The sequence below is a fragment of the Oncorhynchus mykiss genome, chromosome 12 (assembly GCF_013265735.2).
Source record: "Oncorhynchus mykiss isolate Arlee chromosome 12, USDA_OmykA_1.1, whole genome shotgun sequence".
Taxonomy (NCBI): Eukaryota; Metazoa; Chordata; class Actinopteri; order Salmoniformes; family Salmonidae; genus Oncorhynchus; species Oncorhynchus mykiss.
The window spans coordinates 15324069-15344591 of record NC_048576.1 but is presented as its reverse complement, the minus strand read 5'-3'; the positions used below and the strand labels follow the sequence as shown (position 1 = coordinate 15344591).

Sequence of the window (20523 nt, the reverse complement as noted above, 5' to 3'; positions counted from 1 at the left end):
ACAGCAATTTGTTCAGGAAAGTTAAACAAACTAAAAATATATATTTTTAAAGAAGTGAAACTGATGACTAAAAGTGGATGTTTCTTGTCTTGACAATGCTTGGCACGTGATTGTAGATTACACAATATAAAGCATACATCACTCTGCTACATGCTCCATCAGCTGACCGAAGCCAAGCCGCGTCATCCTGGGGCATAGGTGATGGGGGTTGTGGTCATACAGCCCAGCGTTTGGGAAGGTAAAAGAGGAAAACCTTTTCTAATCAAGTAAGAGGAACTATGACACGGTAGAAGAGCAGGAAGACAGCGTGTGCTCTCTTGTGTTCTTTTTAGCGTGATTAGTCATGTAGCTGAACAAGCAGAAACAATACCCTGTGACAAGCAATCATCACAGCGCTGCTGAAAAGCCAGACCTGCAGAAAGTAGGCCTGACTGGACAATGCCTATCGTAGTCATGGAAGCCTATTATCAGCCTATGAATGTGTGATGATTAGGGGAAAAGTATTTAAATAGGGGTCCTGTTACCAAGGTGTTGTTGATCTTGCTATACAATAGGTTTACGAGTTACTTAGTACCCTACTTGACGATAGGATTAGATCTTATCTACTCTCAAGTGCTTTCTTGTACAACATTGCAACACAAAGAGCAAACATGTATTGTAAAGGTAAGGCTAGTATTTATCAAGTGCCATTCGCTGGCAAGCAAGACTAGCATAAGAAGGTCTGTAAATGGTGAGGATGGAGGAGGGAGAGTATTGGTATTGGGTAAGAGGAAAAACACCTAGAGTAGCATAACCTTTTCCCCTTACTCATTTCCCCTAGACGACGTTGTCAGTCAATCGCACAACATCACGAAAACCACAAAATACCAGTTCTGTTTTGCTATTACAAATACATCCAAACAAACCATATAGATTGAATTAGTCTTACGTTTCTCTCACTCCTTACTCACAAAGTAAGCAGCAACCACTCCCCCATGGTCGACTTTGTTACCCAAACAGCTCACCATTCATGAAGCACCCACAATGTTTCCCATTCAATGTATTCTGGAGCTCCATGGGGACAACACTCCATTCATATGAATGAGAGATTATGCTCTACTGTATTTGAACTGAATACATTTAAGAACAAAGAGGCCGCATAAGTATCAGTGTCCTGCATAGAAAACAGGTTATTAATCAAAAGCTGTTGCTCTGGCTCTTAGCTGTAATGCCTTTCCTAGATCCATAATGTACTGGAGCCAAAAATGTTTTTAAAGTGTTCAATTATCCTTGCTACACATGTGTGACTTTCTCAACATTATAAATGTGTGTGTGTGTGTCTGTGTGTATAGACGTGTTTAACTATACTTTAACTATAAGACTAGTAAACAAACACACATTTGTCCAACTGGGGACATTTTGTTAGTCCCCACATGGAAAAAGGCTATTTCTAGGGCGTTTGTGGTTAAGGTAACGAATTAGGGGTTAAAGGTTAGGTTTAGGGTTCGATTTAGAGTTAAGGGTTAGGGAAATTAGGATTTGGAATGGGGATTAATTGTGTCCCCCCACGAGATTAGTCAAACAAGAGAGAGAGAATGTGTCATAGAACAGAATGTCCTGCAAATCCTCCCACGACCATGAGGCATAACAGTCTCTAGATTGGAAGGCTCTTGTCCCTGCATGACCGTACAGCACCTTTACTCAACAAACACTAGCTGCAGATAAAGAATAGTACAGAGGAAACCCTTTCTCTCCAACTCATGTTTTCGCTGCTTTTCACATACAAACTCAGACATTTCAGAGCTCTAGTCTTCCTCAATGTCTTATCACTCTCAGTGGCTGTTGGTCTCAGCTTCACACACAAGGCTCCATTTAAAAATAGACTGTACCTCATGGGTATCAACATAACAGTGTTGTAAACAAACAAACCTGTAAGCACAAACTGACTTATGTGACAGAGAATGTAGTCTTGTTGATCTTGTCCTCATTAAGTAATGCTTCAAATAAACTGAACACTGATGGACAAGGAAGGTCTCTTAATTAACATACTGTTGATTGTGTTAGCAAAGTCACACAAGCTCATGTAGTGAGTAAGAGAGGCTTCATGGCCATAGGGGGCACAGGGGCACATAACCCACATAGTCCTTTTAAATGTTTTTTTACAGATTAGGGCCTGCACCACTTCCTGTGTGAGGTAGGGTTGTACTCTACGGATGTTGCTACCTGCAGTAGCGGGTCAGTGCTTTGATGTTTGCAGAGAACGACAGGGTGTTGTCCTGGGTCACGCCAAGGTTCTTTGCACTTTGGGAGGGTGACGGTGTGGAGTTGTCAACTGTGATGGAGAAGGCTTTGAGCTGGCAGGCCTTTCCCGGGAGGAAGAGTAGTTCCGCCTTGTCGAGGTTGAGCTTGAGGTGGTGGGCTGACACCCAAGCTGAGATATCTGCCAGGCACACAGAGATGCATGCCGCCACCTGGGTGTCAGAAGGGGGAAGGAGAAAAGTAGTTGAGTATCATCCGCATGGCAATGATAGGAGAGACGTGAGGATATGACAGAGCCGAGGGACTTGGTGTTTAGAGAGAAGAGGATAGGGCTTAGAACCGAGCCCTGGGGGACACCGGTAGTGAGAGTACGTGGTGCAGACACAGATCCTCTCCATGTCACCTGGTAGGAGCGGCCTGTCGGGTAGGATGCAATCCAAGAGTGTGCAGCGCCTTAGACGCCCAGCCCTGAGAGGGTGGAGAAGAGGATCTGGTGGTCCACGGTGTCAAAGGCAGCGATAGATCTAGGAGGATGAGAACAGAGGAGAGAGAGACAGCTTTGGCAGTGCGGAGAGCCTCTGTGACACAGAAAAGAGTAGTCTCGGTTGAGTGACCTGTCTTGAAGTCTGACTGGTTAGGGTCAAGAAGATCGTTCTGAGAGAGATAACAAGAAAGTTGATCAGAGACAGCACGCTCAAGTGTTTTGGAAATAAAAACAAAGAAGGGATACACAGGTCTGTAGTTTTTGACGTCAGATGAGTCGAGTGTTGGTTTCTTGAGGAGGGGAGCAACTCGGGCCATTTTGAAGTCAGAGGGGACGGCGATCTGTCACTCAAATCGCTTTGAGAAACATATCCTTCTAATTAGCCTTCTTACCTAATGAAAGCCTGTATAGTTTACATAACAAAACAATACCTTTACATTCAATATTATTTAGATAATCAAATAGTTTAGGCCTAATTAAAACTTAAATAAACCATTCCCAGAATATAATATTGGCTGCAAAAATAGGCCACATTTATTTAGTATGCTACTCAAACTTTTACAAGCCACACCAGTTTACATGGCCTGCATATGGTCTAATGAACGAATTCCTGAATTAAGGAAATCATTTACTGATAAATAGGTCTACCTGCTTGCACTTTGTTTGCTTGCACTTTGTGCAGGCTGTGTAACCATTTACAGCATGGTTGTTGTTACAAACTGGGGATTTCACTCGCACAGCACGTTTCCACGATGATACTGTAACCTATACCCTTATCATAACATTTATCATTTTTTTTGCCAAATACAATAGGTGTAGACTTTATCGTAAAATGCTTGCTCATGAGCTCTTCCCAACGATGGATAGTTAAAACATAATACAAAATACAAATAATAACACAAGGAATAAAATACACAAGCATTAAAAGTATATACAGGGAGTATCAGCACCAGATGAATGTGCAGGGATACGATGTATTTGAGGTAGATATGTACATAAAGGCAGGGTAAAGTGGCTAGGCAACAAGACAGATAATAATAAGAGTTAAAATAAAGAACAGAGTAGCAGCAGCATATGATGTGTGTGTGTGTGTGTGTGTGTGTGTGTGTGTGTGTGTGTGTGTGTGTGTGTGTGTGTGTGTGTGTGTGTGTGTGTGTGTGTGTGTGTGTGTGTGTGTGTGTGTGTGTGTGTGTGTGTGTGTGTGTGTGTGTGTGTGTGATCAGGCCTACCACCGTCGTGTCATCAGCAAACTTTATGATGTGTTGGAGTCGTGCGTGTCTGCTCAGTCGTGGGTCAACAGGGAGCACAAGAGGGGACTAAGCACACACCCCTGTGGGGCCCCCGTGTTGAGCGTCAGCGTGGCATAGGTATCCTTGCCTACCCTCACCACCTGGGGCTAGCCAGTCAGGAAGCCCAGGATCCAGTTGCAGAGGGAAGTATTCAGTCCCAGGGACCTTAGCTTAGTGATGAGCTTGGGGTCCACTATGGTGATGAATGCTGAGCTATAGTCTATGAATAGCATTCTCATGTAGTTATTTCGCCTGTTGTCCAGGTGGGAGAAGACAGTCTGAAGTGCAATTGAGATTGCGTCTTCTGTGGATCTATTGCGGTGGTATCAAATTGGAGTGGGTCCAGGGTGTCTGGGATGATGGTGTTGATGTGTGTCAGCACGGATATTGCCTGAAATCTATGGTTTTTGGTTGGGATACATCCGTATAGTTTCTCCGGTTAGGCCTACTTTAGCAATTTTTGTTTGAGCTTGGCTATCCAGTGAAAGTGTGTCGTATTCTCACGTGGCAGGGAAAATAAACTTGGCAATGTGTCATATTCTTATTTGGGGAGAGTGAACATAAACTCAGCGCATAGACAAATAGAACGTTTTAGCACCACACAAATTGTCACGACTTCTACCGAAGTCGATACCTCTCCTTGTTCGGGGGTTGCTCGGCGGTCGACGTCACCGGCCTTCTAGCCATCATTGATCCATTTGTCATTTTCCATTGGTTGTCTTGTCTTCTGTCACACCTGGTTCCAATCCCATTCATTACATGTTGTTTATTTAACCCTCTGTTTCCCCTCATGTCCTTGTCAGAGATTGTTTGTATATTCGTGTATTATGTATTTGTGCGCGACGGGTTCATGTACCCACTTTTATTTTAGCTTGTATTTTTGACTATGGAGTTTTGTCAAGTATATTAAACGACTCCATTTATGCCAAGTTCGTTTCTCCTGCGCCTGACTTCCCTGCCACCTACACACACGACATTACACAAATAATGGACTCGATGCGTGCGTGGCTGGTAGCCTTATGTCTGCCTCAACGCTCACAGAATGGAATACACAACACAATGCAACACAACAAGCCCCTGGGCTTTTAAAAAAGTGTATCTTTATTAAAAATGTTTCTGACCCGCAATGTAATTGTTCTGAACCACAAGCCGACCCACGGGTTGAAAGAATGTTTTCATTCCACCCGCCTGCTGATTCTTTTGTGGCTCAGCTGTAGTGAACCATGGGTATCTGACCTGATGCAAGACTACATATCGGTAAGCAAGAGAATTGCTCATCTTTACTGTGTCTTAGTCTGTAAAAGCAATTTACAGTTTATCTTCCCCAAAAAATATGTCTTGTGGGTTACATAGGTTTCCCAAACTCAGGATGCACCCAAGTTGATCACAAGGAGTGCCATTTGCAGAGCACATTTTGCAGGAGAGTGCTTTGAGAACCTGCTGCAAAAAAAATATTGGGTATGTCAAGCTTCTCACGGATGCCTTCCCAACTCTTGACTGGTCACTGACAGTCCCAACAACAAGCGTGAATCACAATGTATGTAGCTAACATAGAATAGTAGAGATTATTAGCTAGCTAGTTAATACATTTGTCAATAAACTAACGTTATATTTCCGACATGAACCTCCATACCCTTGCTTTCACTGAGCTAGTTAGTCAATTTAGCTATCTAGCTTTTAGTCAAATATGACTCAAAAGAGAAGACGTTTTACAATTGGATTTCTATGCATCTCTTTCGGGTGCATAAACAATCTAAATAAGACTGTAAAACGTCTTCTCCTTTGAGTCATAGAAATGGTAATGATAGCTATATGATACTAGATATGTGTTGTGCTATTTTTATGATTTTGAAGGAAAATTGTTTATAAATGTTAGGCAATATGGTGGAAGCTGCATGATGCACGGAAGTACTGTAATTATCATATTTTATAGTGTTTGATCATCATTCAGATACACAAACATTCCAACAATAAACAGAGATTTTTTTATATGCATATTTCCTGTAGACTACACATCTCCAGAAAAGACACTATAGAATACTTTAGCATCATAACTCAGAACAGTAAAGCAAATAAAATCCACTACCACTTAATCTACAATATTCCTTTTCACAAACATTACAGGCTAGATAGACTGCTGGATTTCATCTTCAATGCGGTCACCTATCTGTATGTGGTGTGTGAGTTCGCCATCCCAGAACCCCTGTGTGCCCAGTACGAGAGACCTGACAAGTAGGAAGCCATCGCTGGATTTGTGTCCTCCTTCAGCAATCTAGGGTGAAAGTGATGACTCTGGGCTCAATAGGTTCTTGCACCATATTATGTACATTTCCAATGCACTGACTAATTGTTACATCTTTAAACATCTGTTTATAACCAAGATTATTCATTTAGAGGTGATGCACACATATACACACAAATACATACTCATAAACCTCACACTAAAAGAACCTCTCTCTCTTCTCTGTGTCTCTCATGCCCATCCTCGTCCTAGGCCTGTGTGACCACACCAAGGTGTTCAAAGATGGCAGATGCCTGCTGACAGATGACAGTTTTGTCCTGGTGGGCTCCTTCTTGGCCTTCTTCGTCCCCCTCACCATAATGGTGGTAAGCTACTTGCTCACCATCAGCGCCCTGCAGACTGACGCTACCATCTGCCTGGACCAGCTGTTGTTCCGGCCCAAGTTAAGTGCCACCCTGACCCTGGGCTTCCTCCTTCGGGTTCTCACTCTCCTGCTCTTCTTCAGGCGTTCACTAAGCCGTGACACAGGAGGGGTTGGCAGGGCAGAAGGCATCCCAGCTTCTGGTCATGGTCTTCTTCCTGATCATGGTCATGTTTTGTCCCTTCGTCATCACCAATGTGTGTGTGTGGGGGGGGGTGCTGCTGAGAGTGTTTGTGTTGGTGGCTACCTCTCCTCAGCCTCTGGTATACACTCTGGTCAAAATACAGTGCAGCAGCATTCTCCTGCTACATAAGCTGTCAGTGGACAGTTCTGGTCTACTCAAGGTGGTGGCTCTCCCATAGACACCAATGCGATAGCAGCTGGGTCTGGTCTACTTAGCTCATTTGACCGCCATTGACACAGAAAACATTTGTATGTGTCACTTCCTTTTCCATCTCTGCTAGTAACACCAGAAGAGAACAACTGAGCCAATGCTAAAGTATCAGCAACAGCCAAGGAGGCACGCAGAGATACGTTTCCCACCAAAACATTCATACACCTAGCTGGGTACCAGGCTGTTTAGCTAACGTTCCACTACTTGTACTCTGTGTCATGTTTCAATGTTGTTTTGCAATGACACAGAGTTCAAGGGGTGGAATGTTGGCAAAACAGACACCATATACAAATCAACTGTATATTTGTATATATGTCATAAGGCGCTGCTGCGCCTTCTTCACCACGCTGTCTGTGTGGGTGGACCAATTCAGTTTGTCCGTGATGTGTACGCCGAGGAAGTCCTCCTCCCTGTAGGCCGTCTCGTCGTTGTTGGTAATCAAGCCTACCACTGTAGTGTCGTCTGCAAACTTGATGATTGAGTTGGAGGCGTGCATGGCCATGCAGTCGTGGGTGAACATGGAGTACAGGAGAGGGCTCAGAACACACCCTTGTGGGGCCCCAGTGTTGAGGATCAGTGGGGTGGAGATGTTGTTACCTACCCTCACCACCTGGGTCAGGAAGTCCAGTACCCAGTTGCACAGGGCGGGGGTCAAGACCCTGGGTCTCGAGCTTGATGACGAGTTTGGAGGGTACCATGGTGTTAAATGCTGAGCTGTAGTCGATGAACAGCATTCTCACATAGGTTTTCCTATGTGTCTCAAGACCCCACCAATACACATTTCTGAATGTTATACTGCATCATGGAAAACACTAGATCCAAAAATAGCTCTGTTTGTTCGGCTAATGACAACAACAAAAATAACATACATATTTATTTACGTATGTGCACAATCATACCCAGCCATCACCTTTGTCTTGAGAAAATGACTTGAGGCATATTATTTCTCAACAAATATTAATGAAGTAGTTGGGGACGTCGGGGAACTTGTTGCACCTTCTTGTAACCTGTGGGAAAAAGTATACATTTAATAGGCCACTCAGTTTGTAATGACATCTATTTCACATGAAATCAATGATAGTGTATAATATTGCATACAAACGCACATTAGGGACTCCCATACAGCAAAGGTTTTCTGCAGCAGTGCCGGTGGGCTAGTTTGGCAGTGCCAGCGACCACTGCAGAGTTTTCTGAGCAAAAAAAAGTTTGGCAGTGCCAGCGACCACTGCAGAGTTTTCTGAGCAAAAAAAAGTTTGGCAGTGCCAGCGACCACTGCAGAGTTTTCTGAGCAAAAAAAAACAAAACAAGAAATTCTTTTTTTTCACCGTTGTTGGACATAAAAGAGTGAAAAAACACCAGGAAATCAGTTCCAAGTGATTTTAATTGAATAAATATTTTCCCAAGTATTCCCACGCATAATAGAGACGTGATCGTATATAAATGTAAGCAAGGTTTGAAATGATCTGTTTTGTCTTCTTGTGGTCAATTTGCAGTCTACAAATGATTTGTACTTGGAGTTTCAGCCTCTCGACCATCCGCTCAAGAACAAATCGGCCCACGGCTGAATCTAGTTGATGATCCCTGCCCTAATCTCTGGATTTCACATGATCGGGAATACAGATATGCAGCTGTTGGTCACAGATACCTTTAAAAAAAAATAGGGGCGTGGATCAGAAACCAGTCAGTATCTGGTGTGACCACCATTTGCCTCATGCAGCACGACACATCTTCTTCGCATAGAGTTGATCAGACTGTTGATTGTGGCCTGTGAATGTTGTCCCACTCCTCTTCAATGGCTGTGCTAAATTTCTGAATATTGGCAGATACCTTTACGTGTCGTACACATTGATACAGAGCATCCCAAACATGCTCAATGGGTGACATGCCTGGTCAGTATACAGGCCATGGAAGAACTGGGACATTTTCAGTTTACATGAATTGTGTACAGATCCTTGCGACATGGGGTTGTGGCATGACAATGCACCTCAGGATCTCATACGGTATCTCTGTGCGTTCAAATTGCCATCAATAAAATGCAATTGTGTTTGTTTTCCATAGCTTTTACCTGCCTATACCATAACCCCACTGCCACCATGGGGCACTCTGTTCACAATGTTGACATCAGCAAACCACTCGCCCACACAAGGCCATACCATAGTCTGCCATCTGTCCTTTACAGTTGAAACCGGGATTCATCTGTGAAGAGCACACTTCTCCAGTGTGCCAGTGGCCATCAAAGGTGAGCATTTGCCCACTGAAGTAGGTTATGACGCCGAACTGCAGTCATGTCAAGACCCTGGTCAGGACGAGGAGCACGCAGATGAGTTTCCCTAAGACCGTTTGTGCAGAAATTCTTTGATTGTGCAAACCCACAGTTTCATCAGCTGTCCGGGTGGCTGATCTCAGACGATCCCGCAGGTGAAGAAGCCGGATGTGGAGGTCCTGGGCTGGCGTGGTTACATGTGGTGTGTGGTTGTGAGGCCGGTTGGACGTACTGCCAAATTCTCTAAAACGACGTTGGAGGCGGCTTATGGTAGAGAAATTAACATTCAACTCTCTGGCAACAGCTCTGGTGGACATTCCTGCAGTCGGCATGCCAATTGCACGCTCACCCAAAACTTGAGACATTTGTCGCATTTTGTTGTGTGACAAAACTGCACATTTTAAAGTAGCCTTTTATTGTCCCCAGCACATGGTGGACCTGTGTAATGATCATGCTGTTTGATCAGCTTCTTGATATGCCACACCTGTCAGGTGGATGGATTATCTTGGCAAATGAGAAATACGCTTTTCGTGCGTATGGAACATTTCTGGGATATTTTATTTCATCTCATGAAATATGGGACCAACACTTGACATGTTTGGTTTAAATTTTTGTTCAATATAGATAGCTATACTATTGACATTGCAAACATAATTTGTAAGCAGTTAGGGAAGTACTATTGCCATTACTTGAAACAATGCGACAGCTGACAATAGCACACCTGACAATAGCAAACCTATCAAAATGAATTAGAATACATTCTCAAACTTCTTAAAGCACTGGTTTATACCTCATTTATCCCATGTAGCAACAGCTATATCAGAGAGTATCTTTAGCTATACAGAGTTACAATATCCTATCAGTTACCACGTGATAAATACAAAACAAACCACATACAGTGTCTGTCTGAGTTATACAGTTATGAGGATACAGTATCTGTTATATAACTGATTTATCTGTTTGCTCTTGTCAACTACAATGGAACTCAGCAAGTTTGTTGTCGTTTTGTTTTCACAACTTTCTCACTGTCTTTTGGAGTGTATGTCTGTGTCTGCCTGAGTGCCCGTGTTTCATAGCGAGTCATGCTGGCTCTTCCACGGAATGGGTGCCTTTTTCGTCCCGTTTATATTTTAATTTAAGTAGAAATTGTGAACCAATATTGAATTTTAAAAGCCTGTTTCACCATCATTGTAAAGCCCTAGTTATTGATAAAGTCATTTTTGAAGATTATTATTTCTTTAAATATGATTAGTGATTAATTAATGTCTGTCACTCATTTTAAGGTCAACCCTGTTATGTGAACTGAATTTTCATTTTAATATGGTGAAACTATTCCTTTTGAAATATTTATTTCAAAATAAATGATTGAACATCTAACTCAATAGTCAACTCATAGTGTAAAAACAGGTGAACTGGTGTTTTCTGCTAGAAAAAGAAACAGGTTAAGCAGAACACTTCAGCCCTATTACCCATAGATCGACAGGATAGAAATGTTAACAATTGTATTTTTTTTGTGAAGCTTGCATTTAATTGCCAATCACAGTTGCACACAACAATTATTTTTTTAAATGCTTACTTACGAGCCCTTTCCCAAAAACACATACAAATAAAATTGTAACCTTAAAATAACTAGGCTATATACAGGCTATATACAAGGTGTACCGAGTCAGTGTACTGGGTTACGAGGTAGTTGGGGTAATTGATTGAGGTAACATGTGCATTTGGTTTGGTTGGGTGATTGATTGAATGTCTGTAGGGGGTGAAAAGCAGAAAGTCCGGGTAGCTGTTTAATTAACTGATCAGCAGTCTTATGGCTGTTCAGGAGCATTCTGGTCCCAGACTTGGCTCTCCAGTACTGCAACCATCCGGGAACAGAGAGAACAGACTGTGGCTGGAGTCTTTGACAATTTTTCCGACAGCGTCTGGTATAGAACTTCTGTATGGCAGGGAGCTCGGCCCTAGTGATGTACTGGGCCGTACGTACTACCCTCTGTAGCACCTTACGGACGGACGCAGAGCAGTTGCCATACAAAGCCGTTATACAGCCAGTCAAGATACTCTCAATGGTGCCGTTGTATAACTTTTTGAGGATCTGAGGGCCCATGACAAATCTTTTCAGCCTCCTGAGGGGGAAGAGGTGATATGGACACCCCGAGGAAATATAAGCTAACGACCCTTGTCGATGTGAATGGGGGTGTATTCGGCCCTCCGTTTCCTGTAGTCCACGATCAGCTCCCTTGTCTTGCTGACTTTGAGGGAGAGGTTGTTGTCCTGGCACCACACTGCCAGGTCTCTGACCTTCTCCCAATAGGCTGTCTCATCGTCGTTGGTGATCAGGCCTACCACCGTCGTTTCGTAGGCAAATTTAAAGATGTTGGAGTCGTGGGTGAACAGGAGGGAACTATGCACACACCCCCATATCCTTAATTTCATTTAAGGAGCTAAGAGCTTCTCCATTATGGGACAGTTTCTACATGCATCCAATCCAGACCTCATAAATCTTCCTGACATGATATGAGTCCAGGGAGATATTTTACATTTTAGCAGACGTTCTTATCCATAGTGACTTACAGCAGTGAGTGCATGTATTTTCATACTTTTTTTTCGTACTGTAAATTAAGCCCACAACCCTAGCATTGCAAGTGCCATGCTTTACCAATCTCCTTCACATGTAGGTGACGTATCTAAGCATACATTTGCACCACATTCAGTAGTAGGCTATACAAGGTATGGAAAGGCAAACATCATTTTATTTAATCCAAGTTGCTATTTCCAAAGCACATCTTTGCTATTTCTGCAGCATAGCAAATCCAATCGCAACACGTTTTTTTGTAAAGATGCAACATAGGCCAATCTTTTTGAAAATGTTATTTTATTTATTTAACAGAAAATAAATTGCACACCCTCAATACCCCTGCCTGCCCTGTTTGTTATGGACGATGGATGCAGATTTGGTTGTCAGCAGCGGTTCCTCGCAGTCCAGACCCAACGTTAACTGTCACCTTGAGGCTTGATAGGGGGTACAAAAGAAAACCTGAAGGGAATTTTGTTATTTGTTAGCTAGCGAAGTCTACGAGTTAGCTTATACCCCAACATCAAGCCTATCTAGCTAGCAAGCCCTACTTGCTGCAAGTCAAATTAGCAAACATTCTTGAATCTAGTTAATAAGATAAATAAAACATCTCAAATTAGCTACTTGCTTTGGAGTAAACTTTTTTGAGGTATTTGCTGAACATCTTCTCAATTCATTGTTTCTCCATTTGTCAGTTCCATCACACACCATTTACACACTCATTTATGGTGCCCAAATTCAGAAATGACAGTTGGAACTCCACAGCAGAAAATATGTGATTCCTAAATTTAATATTTGTCAAATTATTGAGCATGTCCTCAAAGCTCAAACAAGCATCAGAAATTGACCTTATTTAGCACATCAAGATCCTGATATGGACCTCAGTTAAGAGCATATGCATTGTATGTACTGAGAAAATACAGTGTTTTCTCATCAATCTACACACAACACCCCATAATGACAAAGAAAACAATTTTGTTTGACATTTTTGCACATTTATTAACAAATAACTGAAACATAACATTTACATAAGTATTCAGACCCTTTACTCAGTACTTTGTTGAGCACCTTTGGCAGTGATTACAGCCTCGAGTCTTCTTGGGTATTACGCTACAAGCTTGGCACACCTGTGTTTGGAGAGTGTCTCCCATTCTTCTCTGCAGATCTTCTCCAGCTCTGTCAGGTTGGATGGGGGGCGTTGCTGCACAGCTATTTTCAGGTCTCTCCAGACATGTTCAATCGGGTTAAAGTCCGGGCTCTGACTGTGCCACTCAAGGACATTTAGAGACTTGTCCTGAAGACACTCCGGCGTTGTCTTGGCTGTGTGCTTAGGGTCGTTGTCCTGTTGGAAGGTGAACCTTCGCCCAAGTCTGAGGTCCTGAGCACTTTGGAGCAGGTTTTCATCAAGGATCTCTCTGTACTTTGCTCCGTTCACCTTTTCCTCGATCCTGACTAGTCTCCCAGTCCCAGCCGCTGAAAAACATCCCCACAGCATTATGGTGCCACCACCATGCATCACCGTAGGAATGGTGCCAGGTTTCCTCCAGACGTGACACTTGGCATTCAGGCCGAAGAGTTCAATCTTGGTTTCATCAGACCAGAGAATTTTCTTTCATGCAAAGATTTTGCATGAAAGAAAAAGATGGATTTCATATTTGTCAAATTTTTGAGCATGTGCGGAAAACTTATTTTCAGTGTATGAAAAGCATATCAAGATCCGGATATGGACTTCAGCCAAGAGAAGCATATCTGGAATCAATATAGCTTCATATCTTAAATATGATGAGAAAACAAAGATGTGCTATGTATAGTCAGTATTTGTCAACATGAAGAGAGAAAATAGGATGTCGCATATCTCAGGCGATTGAATGAGTCCATATCTGGCCATATTCGGAGTACTCCCAAAATCATATATGTCTAAAAGACACATCTGGATCCACAAAACTGAAAAACATGCATTGGAAATGGTCTGTATTCTGAATAATTGCAGAAAAAAATGAGTAACTCGCAAAATGTTGTATTTACTTTTTCTAGCATGAGAGCTACTTTAAAAAAAAAAAAAATGTGGAGAGTTACGGGAAAACAATCTAGCTTTCAAATGGGCACATTCTTCTCTCCCCTGCAACTCATCCCCGGGTGTTTAGTGTACAAGAGAAAACAGTGCATTATGTTTTCTGTCAATACCTGGTAAAACAATGGTTAATAAACAACTTATTTTATTTAACCTTTATTTAACTAGGCAAGTCCAGTTAAGAACAAATTCTTATTTACAATGACTGCCTACACAGCCCAAACCCAGGCGACGCTGGGGAAATTGTGAGCCGCCCTATTGGACTCCCAATCACTGCCGGTTGGGATACAGCCTGGATTCAATCCAGGGTGTCTGTAGTGACACCTCTAGCACTGAGATGCAGTGCCTTAGACCGCTGCACCACTCGGGAGCCTCAAATGTAGAATTGCTCATAGAGAAACAAGGAAATTGGATGTTCTGAGGCCATGTCAATGCTTAAATCACATCAGAATACCATTTGCTTTAGGACTGGAAGAAAACTAACACATTTAGATTTTTGAGTGTAATTCCCCTTTAATTGCGCATCTGGCCCTTTAATTGTGCATCTAAGAGTGAGGAATGTGCCTTCTAACTGCTGGTCTAGTGATGGTTCTATACTGCAGCTGCTCATTTCATGGCAAAGTTTACAAATAAATAACACATACAAAATATATAATGACTCATGATAAAGGCTAATCTCCCAGGTAAGCCTACTTTGCAGTTAAAATTGAATTATGAAAGGTGTTGGGGAAAGTATTTCTGTCAACCCACAAGATGGTTATCACATCAACTGGCTACACACGGAGTGAAAGTCAAACGGGCGCACCACACAGACAGACGCTGGAAATTAATTGGCAGATATCGTTTGAGTTTCTAAGCCAAAAGTAGCCAAGGATGGGATAATGTTCATGTTGTGTTGATTAGATAGTAGCTGGGAGCTTGCGTTCTCTGATTCTTGTGAGGTTTATGACAGTTTGCAATAGAACGTGAAAATTGCATATACTCATATATATCGACCTGTTGGAGACCCCGGCTTTAGAATATCAAAAATGTTTCATGTAAAGATATCCCGATATGGACCCTTTTCGCCTAGTGGTTGGAGACTGAGCTGTAGGCCATGGACAACATTCTCAAATAGGTGTTCCTCTTGTCCAGGTGGGAAAGGGCAGTGTAGAGTGCAAAAGAGATTGCGTAAACTGTGGATCTGTTGGGGTGGTAAGCGAGTTGGAGTGGGTCCAGGGTGTCTGGGGTTAGCTTGGCGTTCTTGGGCACAGGGACTATGGTGGTCTGCTTGAAACCTGTATTACAGACTGGGTCAGGGAGAGGTTGAAAATGTCAAGGAAGGCACTTGCCAGCTGGTCAGCACATGCTGTGTACGCTTTCTGGTAATTTGTCTCATGAATGTTGACCTATTTAAAGATCTTACGTAGGCAATGGAGAGCGTGATCACACAGTCATCGGAACAGTTGTTGCTCTCATGCATGGTTCAGTGGTGCTTGCCTCAAAGCGAGCATAGAAGGCATTTAACTTGTCTGGTAGGCTTGTGTTACTGGACAGCTCGCGGCTGCGTTTCCCTTTGTACTCTGATAGTTTGCAAGCCCTGCCACATCTGTCAAGCGTCAGAGCTGGTGTAGTAGGATTCGATCTTAGTCCTGTATTGATGCTTTGCCTATTTGATGGTTTGTTGGAGGGCATAGCAGGATTTCTTATTAGTGTCCCATTCCTTGAAAGCGTCAGCTCAAGCCTTTAGTTCAGTGTGTCTGTTGCCTGTAATTCATGGCTTCTGGTTGGAATATGTACGTACGGTCACTGTGGGGACGAGTTGTCGATGTGCTTATTGATAATGGTGACCTCAATCCGATCGGATGAATCCTGGAACATAGTCCTGTCTGTGCAAGCGTAACAGTCCTGTAGTTTAGCATCTGCGTCATCGGACTACGTCACTGGTACTTCCTGTTTGAGTTTTTGCTAGTAAGCAGGAGAATAGAGTTATGGTCAGATTTGCTTCTGTGAGAGAAAGTGATTTTTTTTCCCTCACCTAGTTGCACAGGTGACATGCTCGTAGAAATTAGGTAAAACAGAGGTTTCCTGCATTTTGTTTGCTTATGGCCAAATCTAAACGCAATATTGCTCCTCACACCAATCCAAGAGTACAGCCTCACTGATAGATGACAAATAGGGTTAGTATAATTTTTTGGGGTTAAGACCATTTTATCTGGGAAATAACTGCATTCCCTTTAAATTGGGAGCAGCTACACATACCCAATACAGTACACACAAATGTCACTAACAAACTACCAGTAAAGCCCCAGTGTTCTTTTTCTATAAAAGTTACTGGATCTGTGGCCAGACTTAACCAGTTGTTTTGGAACCCACCAGGCAATATGGCTTCTAATACTGGCAATACGGAACAGCTGTGTGCAGTAAGCCAAGTTAAATTACTAATGCAAACAGTGACAGCATTGACCAAAGGACACAGAAACACTTGGCAAAGTTTTACACAGTTTGGATAGGATGACTTAGCAATTTTGTAGTTTGCCATGTAAACAAATCAATTTTAGAAACAGGTTTATTTTGCTCATATGTACAACATTTTTACAGAACAGGTGTAAAAGCAGTAAACTAGGAATGTACACAGAGGTCACACCTGTAACATTTACTTGACTCAACTATATATCAAATCAAGTATAAAAACAAACTAGGTAGAATTTCATAGATTCCCTAAAACGGTCTTTAAAACCCATGCAGCAGGATTCACTAGTGCCTTTCACAGACTTAATAAGGCAGCACTGTAGTCATCATTGCCCTTTATGAACATTTTTCAAACATAAAAAAAAAAAAAAAAGTCTAGAACACATCCAGGTTCTAAAACACTAGACCAGTGGGTAGCTGGATGCCGTGGCGATACCACAGTGGTTCTTCCTGTCTTTGGCCATGTAGATATAGCCTTTGTCTCCCCATTTCTCACTCCAGCTGAGGAAAATACAAACAATCCGTTAGCTTCTCTGTTAGAGTTAGTTGGAAAATTATACAAAATTTGATTTACTGCCACTTTAGAGAAATTCATGACTTAAACCATAGTACCAGACCAACACCATATTCAAATGAAGGCAATGGTATTGTAGAGGTATATTCCCTGACGAATAAGTGAACCATTCCGGTGGTGGAAACGGTCAAACAAAAACATCCCAGGAAGAACCTCTGTACCTGTTCTTGACAATCCAGTATTTCTTGCCATCCACATCTTCTCCTTCAAAACCATATCCCACCACTAGAACACCATGGTCCAACTCCTCACTGCTGCACTCCTTCTCATAGTAGATCCCTAGAGGGAGGGCATTAGTTACATTAGTTGAAAAAAAAAAAAAGAAGTTTACCTCAGCATATGGCTGTACAACCATCTGATATATGCTAAAGCTGCTAGCAGGCAAAGTGACAACACTTTACTTAATAGCTTTGAAAGAGAACCATTATTAGCTACAGTATGAACAGGACAGTGGACCAGTGAAGCTCAAATAAATCCAAATAAAGTTGAAGTTGATGTAACATATGTTGCATTGCCTTTTTGCTACTAACCAGACTCATAGAACTGAAAGGACTCGTGGCCGGCATCGATGGCAACAGAGACAGGACCGACTGCAGCCACAGCCTTCATCATAGCATGCTCCTTGCCACTGGGGATGTCCACAAAGCCAGTCTCGTTGGCAGCACTGAACTCTGGCTTGTAGTGGCAAGGGTCCTCATCCTGGGCGAATAAGAGGATCAATAGTAAAAAAAAAAAAGTTTGTATATATATATATAAACGTTAAAATAACTTATGAATAATTAGCCAATGAATCAAGCAATTCTGGTTGAAATGGCCTAAATCTCAATGCAATAAAGACCAGAAACCTTCATTCATTTTACGGAATTCTGTCAGCACCTCACGCAACAAATCCAGATTTCTAAACATTTATGGCCCAGTCTTGCCAAATCCTATTGTCATGCCAAACATGACTACAACCATAGGAGTTGGTTATACAGCTTGAACAGATGAGACCAGGCTAAAATAACAGAAATGGGTCTTACAGTGCCGACGTAGGGGTAGGACTCCTCTGTGTCCAGGCCGGCGTTGTCTTGGATGTACTGGAAGGCCTGGTCCATGAGCCCACCGTTACAGCCCTCGTTGCCCTCCGGTCTGGAGCAGTCCACCAGGTTCTGTTCACTCAGAGACACCAGCTTGCCAGTCTTCCTGAACTGCTGGCCCTCCATGGCCCCGGTGGTGCTGAACGCCCAGCAAGACCCACATGATCCCTGAGGGAGGCAGAGATTGTGAATAGCCAGCATGTGTATAACAAAGAAAGTGACAATAATTAAGCAATTGCGAAGTAGGGGTGTAAGCAATGCATTTACTGCAACTATAAAAATCCTGTGTACACAACTTGTGGCAACTTGGAATGGGTTAACTGCAAACCTCAGTCATGTTTAATTCAGTGACACAGCTGTGTATGGTTAAGAATGAGTCATGGCTCATGAGTGACTGAGGTCTCACCTGGTCCTTGACGGGAGTGACGTAGCCCTTCTCCCTCCAGTCAACAGCTTTAGGTGCCTGCAGGTAGTTGGGTTCCATGAACAGAGAGCCCTTGAACTTCCTCTCAGTCGTCTGCTTGTAGCCGTTCATCGTCTGCCTGAACTCTTCATTGGTCTAGGGAAGAAGGAATCAGTAAGGGCATGTTGAAATGCATGTCATTCCTGGCCAGGTGTGCTTTTTAAAGTTCCTATCTGAATAGAACATTGAGGGGTTTCCAATGTCTAAGGACTTAAAAAAAAAAAAAAAATTTAACTTATGCATAAAGATGAGTAAGTTTCAGTTCCCTTCTCAGGATCACTATTCTGTTCCTGTTTCTTCAGTACGTGCTAGTGGAAGAAACCTAACCTGTGAGTCTGGCAATGAAAGCAGGAATGTATTCAACGCTGACACCTGTGGCTATGTTTTCATAGTGCCTGTGAAACATTTCCTCATTCCGTAATGTGTCATAGACCACAAAATTATTCAGTTACAGCAAACACTATGGGACAAGGCAGCTGACATGCATCTCCTGCCCCACAGTAAAATGTCTCAGCAAGGAGCTTGTTCTTACCATGTCACCAAAGTGGTTCATGCCCAGACGGTAGGAGTGTTTTCCCATGGTGTGTTCGAGGTTGTGAATCTCAATCTTCTTCAGGTTTTTCTCCCAAACCATCCTCCTCCAGCCCTCCTCACTCTGAGAAATTAGTGTACTTGGTCAGAGAATGGACATACAAATCATACAGTCCCAGAACTACAAACAAAATCCAAAGAAAAATAAGTCACTACATTTTGCAATAATACAGGCCTACATGGAATGTACACTTGTCAAGGCACCAAATAATTAAATTTGAGACTCACTAAGACCTTGAGGCGCTATGGTGCCCCACTTGTACTTCAATAACACCCACCTCATGGTAGTGCTTGCTGTGCCAGTTTTTCCACAGGTGCCAATGGTCCTCCAACTGAGAGTCAAACCTAGGAGCCGCACACACAGCACTCACACAGAGCACCAACACTGCCAAGTACAGTGCTGTCATGGCCAAACAGCTGTGAAGGGAGCGAGAAGAGCTATCGGTCAACCTTGTATTTCAGTGTGAAGAAGCTACATTTATATATAGATTGTTATTGCCTTCAGATTATTGCCACAGGCAGCTTGGTTGACTGACATGTTAAGTGTGTGTGTTACGTTTATCTAGAACCAACCGAACAGGAAAAACAAGGGCTATATATTCTACTCTGTGAGGAAGACAGTGGAGCATAATGCCTGAATCGGAAGTCATAACAACTCATAATAAACCAACTAGCTAATTTCCTTAATTAAAGTCTATGCAACTGGCAGACTGCAGCCGTCTGAACCGACGTTCTGGTTAGAATGCTGTGTATGCTAACACTGAAAGGGAGTATGCGCAAAGTGGGACTTGGTTGGTTGCATCATTCCTGTTTTTCCTAGTTTGGCTTGAATCCTGATCACAAGATGCGGGCGGATCCAAAGCCGCTGAATCATTCTCTGAACATGGACAAAGCCCAAGGAAAATAGAAAAATAAATCGAATCTCCCACATCACCATTTCCAAAAATGTAACAGTTCGCTATAATATATAGCAACCTATAAAACGATAACATTCGCGACATACATTTGAACACTATGTTCCCTTTGTGAGAACAAAACAAAGCCCTCTAGCGCTACACAAAAGCACTCGACTCATGGAGGGAAAAAAATACGTTTTGTAAAAACACCTTTTTACTGCTAGACCTTTTCAAATTATATCAAGTACTGTAATGTTGATATCCACGAAACTAGCCGAAGGAATGTTAGGTAACAGCAGGTATCAAAAACATAAGAAACCAGAGCAAATGCCCGGGGTAAAGGCCATAACCCAAGTAGACTTACCTAACGCAGCAGGCGTAAATAGACAGGCCTAATATTGTACAAACAACGCAAGCCCTAGAAAAATACTTACTTAATGTATTGTCAATTTGCAGTAGAAGTGTGAAGGTCCCTGCTGTTGCGTGTCGATCAAT

At 42.6% G+C, this 20523-nt stretch overlaps 1 protein-coding gene and 1 pseudogene across 1 annotated transcript; one reads left to right on the top strand and one right to left on the bottom strand.

The window, feature by feature from the left end:
* Positions 1 to 5250: 5250 nt before the first annotated feature.
* On the top strand, positions 5251 to 7073 carry LOC110536797 (annotated as a pseudogene).
* A 9434-nt stretch (positions 7074 to 16507) lies between these two features.
* On the bottom strand, positions 16508 to 20523 carry ctsla (cathepsin La). Its single transcript, NM_001124305.1, is given in 8 exon segments — positions 16508 to 16926; positions 17161 to 17278; positions 17530 to 17698; positions 18022 to 18246; positions 18485 to 18637; positions 19074 to 19196; positions 19411 to 19549; positions 20463 to 20523. Coding segments are annotated over 7 exon segments (1017 nt in total). The 5' UTR covers positions 19540 to 19549; positions 20463 to 20523; the 3' UTR covers positions 16508 to 16826.